At 39.7% G+C, this 8423-nt stretch overlaps 1 protein-coding gene across 2 annotated transcripts in view; it reads right to left on the bottom strand.

Moving 5' to 3' along the window:
* Positions 1-8423, bottom strand: part of LOC109967010 (protein kinase C-binding protein NELL1) — a 273478-nt gene that overhangs the window by 73733 nt on the left and 191322 nt on the right. For both annotated transcript variants that reach the window (XM_020612322.1, XM_020612323.1), the window contains exon 15: positions 7829-7954. In XM_020612322.1, the coding sequence (XP_020467978.1) occupies positions 7829-7954 (126 nt within the window). The remainder of the gene's footprint in view (positions 1-7828; positions 7955-8423) is intronic.

Here is an 8423-nt window from a genome sequence, read left to right as displayed (position 1 = left end):
GAAAATGTCCTGTGTTTAGAGGAAGTCATGGTATTGGCATAAATGAATGGGTAAAGGAAATTCAAGCTGGTATGAGAGCTAGATGCTTGGGGCCCTTAGATCAAGCATTTTTTATTTTTGATCATCTGGAGGGAGAAGCCAAGGATGAAATTCGATGGAGGGAGATTCACTTCAGACCGGTTACGGCAGCGACCAGCACAGAAGTTGCTTATCGCAACAGCATCTCCCCAGGGGTTATTTATATCCATGATTATTCTGCCAAATTACTAACCAGGCGGTGTAGGCGTGGCCAACCCGCCGGTTACACTGACTTTATTTTCTGGTGTAGCAGAATAACAGTGTTGTTTAATAACCATTGGACAGAGGGTATAATAAAGATAAGTATATGTTACACTGTAGCCATAGGCAATCTTAGAAACCTTATTCATGTCAATTAATGATAAAACACTAACATTACGATTTAATAGTAGGACCCATAACACACACTGCACCCCCACTGCTTTTCCATTTGCGTTAACATTAGTTAGCAACACAGCTATAGATAGGCCTAGTCATTGTGCAGCTGCCAGGCTAACAGCAGCTCCCAGCCACTTATAAGGTGGAATATTTTCTTGCATCTTACTCAATGCATGTGTTGACATTGTGAAACAATCACCTTAATTTTTAATATCAAACTTAAGCTTTACAGATGATTGAATCTTCAAGTGCTCACAAAAAATGTCTTCTTCTTCTTTCGGCTGTTCCCGTTAAGGGTCCCCAGAGCGAAATTATGAATTTCAACAGGATTATGCAAATATTCTTTTTCCTTTCTTGGAGGACAAAGTGGCAGAGCAGCGTTCTGGTGTGTTCAGCAGCACTACACCAGTGGATATACTGAAAGATTTAACTAACTAATTTTTAAGTACAACAACCCCAAATCAGAAGAAGTTGATATGGTATGTAAAATCAAAATTAAAACTGAATACAGTGATTTGTAAATCATCTGAGTCCCGTATTAACAATACAGCAGCACATTATTTGATGGGATACCTCATCAACTTTATTCTTTGTTCGAAATAAACACAAAATAAAACAGCATTTCCCACAGTGTGATGCTGCCGTTCCTTTTCACAACACTTAAGATGTTTAGGGACTAAGGACGCCAAGTGATGAAATGTATCAGGTACAATTTTGTCCCATTCTTCCTGCAACAAGTCTTCAGGTGTTCAACAGTCCTGGGTCATTGATGATGCAATTTTTGTTTCAAAATGTGCCACACATTCTCTACTGCAGACAGGCCAGTCCAGCACTCACACCCTTTTCCTCCACAACCAGGCCTTGGTAATGTGCAGAATGAGGTTTTGCATTGTCTTGCTGAAATGTGCATAAATGTCGCTGGAAAAGTTGACATCTTGAAGGCAGCATATGTTGCTCCAAAATTTCAGTTTTTCAGCATTAATGGCGCCATCACAGAGGTGCAGGCCACTGACACAACCCCAGACCATGACAGACCTTGGTTTTTGAACTTGATGCTGGTAACACTCTAGATGTTCCTCTTTGTCTTTGGTCCGGAGCACAAGGTGTCCATTCCTTCCAAAAAAGACGTGAAACACTGATTTGCCTGATTACAATACACATTTCCACTGTGTGATGTCCATCACAGATGCCTCCGAGCCCAGAGCAGTCAACTGTGCTGCTGGACACTGTTGCCATAGGGCTTTTTTTTTTAAGTGCAATACGGTTATAAGCAGCATGTATGGATGTAACCACATATTGTAGTACCTGAAACAGGTGTGCCAAAGTAATCCTGAGCCCATGTGGTTATATTGTTTATAGAATAGTGACAATTCTTGATGCAATGCTGTCTGAGGGATCAGAGAGCACGGTCATCCAGTTTAGGCTTGTGCCCTTTATGCACTGAAATAACCCTATATTTCAGAATTTTTAAAATTATGTTCTGCAGCGTAGAGAGTGACATATCCTAATCCCTTCTTATCTTTCTTTGAGGAACATTGTTTTTAAACATTTCAGTAATTTTCTCATGCATATGTTGGCAAACTGGCGGTCCTCGGCCCATCTTTGCTCGTAAAAGGTACAGCCTTTCCTGGATGCCACTTTTGTACCAAATCATGATGCAGTCCCCTGTTGACGTCACCCATTTCACATGGAATCATCATTTCATTGTTTTACCTCATTACTGGCCCTGGCCACTTATAAGGTGGAATATTTTCTTGCATCTTACTCAATGCATGTGTTGACATTGTGAAACAATCACCTTAATTTTTAATATCAAACTTAAGCTTTACAGATGATTGAATCTTCAAGTGCTCACAAAAAACGTCTTCTTCTTCTTTCGGCTGTTCCCGTTAAGGGTCCCCAGAGCGAAATTATGAATTTCAACAGGATTATGCAAATATTCTTTTTCCTTTCTTGGAGGACAAAGTGGCAGAGCAGCGTTCTGGTGTGTTCGGCAGCACTACACCAGTGGATATACTGAAAGATTTAACTAACTAATTTTTAAGTACAACAACCCCAAATCAGAAGAAGTTGATATGGTATGTAAAATCAAAATTAAAACTGAATACAGTGATTTGTAAATCATCTGAGTCCCGTATTAACAATACAGCAGCACATTATTTGATGGGATACCTCATCAACTTTATTCTTTGTTCGAAATAAACACAAAATAAAACAGCATTTCCCACAGTGTGATGCTGCCGTTCCTTTTCACAACACTTAAGATGTTTAGGGACTAAGGACGCCAAGTGATGAAATGTATCAGGTACAATTTTGTCCCATTCTTCCTGCAACAAGTCTTCAGGTGTTCAACAGTCCTGGGTCATTGATGATGCAATTTGTGTTTCAAAATGTGCCACACATTCTCTACTGCAGACAGGCCAGTCCAGCACTCACACCCTTTTCCTCCACAACCAGGCCTTGGTAATGTGCAGAATGAGGTTTTGCATTGTCTTGCTGAAATGTGCATAAATGTCCCTGGAAAAGTTGACATCTTGAAGGCAGCATATGTTGCTCCAAAATTTCAGTTTTTCAGCATTAATGGCGCCATCACAGAGGTGCAGGCCACTGACACAACCCCAGACCATGACAGACCTTGGTTTTTGAACTTGATGCTGGTAACACTCTAGATGTTCCTCTTTGTCTTTGGTCCGGAGCACAAGGTGTCCATTCCTTCCAAAAAAGACCTGAAACACTGATTTGCCTGATTACAATACACATTTCCACTGTGTGATGTCCATCACAGATGCCTCCGAGCCCAGAGCAGTCAACTGTGCTGCTGGACACTGTTGCCATAGGGCTTTTTTTTTTAAGTGCAATACGGTTATAAGCAGCATGTATGGATGTAACCACATATTGTAGTACCTGAAACAGGTGTGCCAAAGTAATCCTGAGCCCATGTGGTTATATTGTTTATAGAATAGTGACAATTCTTGATGCAATGCTGTCTGAGGGATCAGAGAGCACGGTCATCCAGTTTAGGCTTGTGCCCTTTATGCACTGAAATAACCCTATATTTCAGAATTTTTAAAATTATGTTCTGCAGCGTAGAGAGTGACATATCCTAATCCCTTCTTATCTTTCTTTGAGGAACATTGTTTTTAAACATTTCAGTAATTTTCTCATGCATATGTTGGCAAACTGGCGGTCCTCGGCCCATCTTTGCTCGTAAAAGGTACAGCCTTTCCTGGATGCCACTTTTGTGCCAAATCATGATGCAGTCACCTGTTGACGTCACCCGTTTCACATGGAATCATCATTTCATTGTTTTACCTCATTACTGGCCCTGAAATGCAACCGTCCAAACTTTTTTGGAATGTGTTGCAGCATCAGAATTGAAGTGTTTATTTTGAACAAAGAATAAAACTGATGTATCATCAAATAATGCAGACTGAGACTGATGGTGATCAGAGGTACACAAGGAAAGACCTTGCTTTTTAGGCAGTGTGACTGCCTCTGAAATGATTACATTTAAACAAAAAGCTGGGCTTGTTAGCCTGAACACAGGTTTGACAATCTCATCCATTTTCTGTTTCTCATTAAATTTAATTTAAATGGTGACAGTAATAGTTAGTAATAGTAATAGTAGCAGAAAGTCATCCTGGACAAACTCTGAACCATGAACTGATTTAGGTTGCATAAATATGGATGTGACAACAGCTCAGTGGCATTCTGGGAAGGTGGGGTGTAGAACCTTCTTCTCTCTGTCCATCTCCTGTTTCCCCAAAGGTGCCTGCTTTCCTAGAGATGAAACCAAGTGGAACCACAATTACTGCAGCATCCCATTGTTTACAGGGCACTGTCTTCACAAAGGACAGGCTACTCCATCAGGCACAGGAGAGGGAAAGACAGAGAGAGAGAGAGAGAGAGAGAGGAAAAGGTGATACATGATGCCCTGTGTAAAAGCGCTATAGGTAACATTTTATTCATCTGAAGGAGGAGCTGCTCACATTGTAATACTGAGCGTAAATTTGTTTGTTGTTCAGTTGAAGCTACAGTAGCACAAACTGCCTGATGTCCACAGAGACACGACAGCACACAAACTAGCCTGCAGAGAAAAGACAGGAACAAACTCTCAGATGCTATAGTCTCCTTGCAACACGAAGTTTCAAAGCAGGAAAAGCTGCAACCACTGTCATTGGTAAAAACAGTGTCTTTGAAGGAGCCAAGGTGTCTTGTAGCCAAGTATGTAGTGGAGGATGTGCGGCCAATATCAACAGAGGCTCCCTGGCTTTCAGAAAGCTCATTAGCCACATTCTGACCAAGTCAAAACATGGGTAGGTGACTTGTTAGCTAGCTAGCCTAAGTTGTAAAAAGAGGCTTCAAAAGCAGCAGGTACTTTTGTTTATAAATGCAGATGGTTTAGTTTAAGGGCTTGTGAGTAAGACACATTAATTTTTGTGTAGGCTGTGATAACACTGGAGTTGACTACGTTGTCAACCAGTTATGAAAAACATGTCAAATGTCTGATATTTGGTAAATGGAGCATAATAATATATATTAGACCAAGTCTGACTTGGGGATGCTTTGAGAGAGTAATGTAAAAGTAACAAAAAAGTTAGCCATTAGAAAGTAATGTTGTAACTTACAGTATGTAACATATTATTCCTGACAAGTACCCCAGCGCTGCAGATTATTAGTACAAGAAAAGCTTACATGAAAATAAACACATAATACCCCTTTCAGTAAACATGATCATTTTCAAAAAGACCATCCTGTCAATCAAGCAATCCACCTACAATCTCCAGCATATGATACAACTGAAACCATAAAAAGATGGTGTTTCCCAGAGCTCAAATTACTCTGGCAGTCCAACATTGTACGAAAAAAAACAACAACTTATAAATCATTGTGTTCAAATACATCACAAGGGTGTACACGATCAAAAGCCGTCTGTTTTTTTAGAAATACAGGCAGACCATTTCTAAAAGGGAGCTAGTTAAAGTCAGATCAGGCAACCACAGTGAATGCCTTCTCATACTGATGGAGCAAACATGACAATTTTATTAATTTTAAATTAAACAAACAACACAAACTGTGCAAAAAGTAAAGGTATCTGCAAGATTTCTGAAGCTATCGTATATCTGTTAGGAAATTCTCTATCTGGCCACATTTCAGCATCTCTGACCAGTAAATGTAAGGTATACTAGATGGGATCACTGACAATTAGTATGGATTTTAATAGCTTCAACATACACATCTGGTTCCTTTCTGTTAATGCAGACCTACCAATTCACAGCACCCACTGCAGGTTCTCCGGCCACTCACCGATATGGGGAGAACAAAGGGACATCAGTGCATACCCTTCAGTGTGATTAATAATTCAAACTCAACAGCTCCACACACTGAAGTTAATCTCACTCAAGATGAATTCCAAACACAAGTTCCTAAATCAACTTTTTATTCACTTAATAGAATGCTCCAAGATCCTGCAAATTTTCTTTGTTTAAATACAAACTGGTTTGTCCTGTGTCCTATTTGATGCAGGGACAACAATTTTATTACAAAAAATAAACCTTTTCAGATCTACAAACACAATGAAGAATAACAATGTAGATTTGAGCACAATGCGCCAATTACAACAGCTAATGGGCAATCGTGTTAAAGCTGTGAAATACGAGTAGTCAACTCCCTGTGCCGTGAATGTTAATTCTGTTTTACATTCATGCAAGGGATCTGGAACCCTCAAGAAGAAGCTGAAGGAGAAATGGAAAGAGGGAAAAAAGATTTATCTCTCCCAGCAGATGTAGAGAGTGCTCCTTGGGCTCCCAGTCAGCAGTCAGGACAGTTTACAAGCTGCAAAATAGATTGATTGTCCATGGATCCCTATCCCTGTGTCGTTGCCAGCTCTGAGCTAATTAAAGAACACTTCTCTGGTGAAACACTGAGCAGCAGCCAAGCACATCCTATTTACTCTCGAGAAAACATGCTGCTCTAAACACTGTAAAACATTATAGACCAGCTATGCCAGAACAGGTGCCACTGCTACTGGACTGTATATTGAGAAATAGCTTAAGATCCACAGAGATAACCTTAGGCATAACATTTACATTGTGTTGTTAAAGGCAGGTAAATATGTTGGTGAAAATGTTTCCATTCTTTGCTCTGACATTCAGCTTTGAGAAGGTCAGTGATGTAGAGGAAGCAGAATAGTTTAAATCTGAATATTTATGGAAGCTGAGCCATTAAAAAACTGCTGCAATCACTGGTTCTTTTAAAAGGTAGATGCCAGGATATTCACCAATCAGTTTGCATTCATTTCTCTGCATGCTCTAATTTCAGATAACAAAAGCCACAGCATCACAGAGTACTACGTTTACTGTAGTAAATGTACTTAGTTACTGCAGCGTTGTACTTCAGCTATAGATAGGATATGCATCAGGGACTCATAGATTACATTCAAAAACAGCTTATAATAATTTGATGCATTTTATGGATTCAAATGCCCAACAGTATAAAGGGTAGTAATAATATAAATGAACATACATTATTACATCAGTGATAATGATCCAGTAGCATGGTAGTTTTCATTTTTATACTTTTGATGATAATATTCCTGTCTTTCTGTGGAGTTGTACAACACTGTGGTAGTTTTAGTCAGTTTCTTACATTGTCCCATGAAGAGTATGAATTTGATAATACATGAAAGATGAAACATCTTGACTCTGACTTGGTGTCATAACTTTCTTTACAACTAACTGCCTTGATGGATGTAAAGCTGAACATGCCATTGCTGTGACAGCACTGTTTTAATTGTGATAAAACTCAGTTTCAGCACCTCTCTGTGCCAAGTCAAAGGATTATGATAATTGGGATTCATTTTCTGCACTCTCAATGAGTCTCTGTACCACATTTAATGAAAAACAATCCAATATTGTGTATGTATTTCAGGCAAACAGCAAGCAAACAAAATTAACATCCTAGAGGATCACTGTTAGTGAAGCAAAAAACTTGGAAAACAATAATGAAAGGGAAAAGCAAAAGTAAAGGGAGAGAATTTTTCCAGCTCAGTAGCCACTGGGAAAGTGCCCAACAGACAACAGTGCCATTACACATCACTTTGGATAGCCATATTCTCAGTTCAGCATTTTTTTTTTAAACAAAAAGCAGCCCGATAGCTGGCAATCTGACTGCAGCAGCTTTGCTTTCAAATTCCTCCTTTCCATGGAGCCCCTGGACGTTCTAATTTCTTAAAGTCGTTTGACATGATAAGCCCAGTGATGCTCACACAGTTTTCTCTTTCAGTTCCCTTAAAATATGTATTTCAGTTATGTGTGTGCCATTATGTAATAAGAACCGATGACTCATTGTGTTCGATTGCATGCAGACGTACCAGTGCAGGAGTATTCGTCCACTCTGATGAAGCCTGGCAGACAGTCACAGCGGTGACTGCCAGGCAGGTTGACACACACCGTGTTCGACTGGCAGTAATGCATCTGGGTTGCACACTCATCAATATCTGAGGACAAACAGAGCAGGTACAGTGGATTAATAACTCCCTGATAGTTCTCTGAAGACACACTCAGGACAAGCAGAGTGACTCCTCCACCGACTGATGGAGCAGGTGGGTGAATCTCATTAAACTCCTTTAATTCAGTTGCTTTAATCATTTTATAAAAGTTGGATCTCTGGGCATCACGTTGTTGCTTACAGTTATTAAATAGAGTGTTTCAAAAAATGGACCCGGAGGTTACCAGCAACACTCAATCACACAGACAAATAAGGCAACTTTTTCAAAGGGTAGTTTGGTTTGCACTTAAATATATTAATTTTAGTGTGTTGTTTGGAGCCATCAAAAAAAGAAAGAGGTGGGATGATAAGAGGAAAGGAAAGGAAAGGAGGAAGCTGATGAAATGAAGACAAACAAACTGAAGAGGACAGAAAAGAACAGGGAGAGCAGCATTCCTAGCAATGTTCAGTGAATATCA

This window comes from Monopterus albus, unplaced genomic scaffold (assembly GCF_001952655.1).
Source record: "Monopterus albus unplaced genomic scaffold, M_albus_1.0 scaffold123.1, whole genome shotgun sequence".
Classification (NCBI taxonomy): domain Eukaryota; kingdom Metazoa; phylum Chordata; class Actinopteri; order Synbranchiformes; family Synbranchidae; genus Monopterus; species Monopterus albus.
The sequence above is the reverse complement of the archived record's forward strand: the minus strand, read 5'-3'. Positions and strand labels throughout refer to the sequence as shown.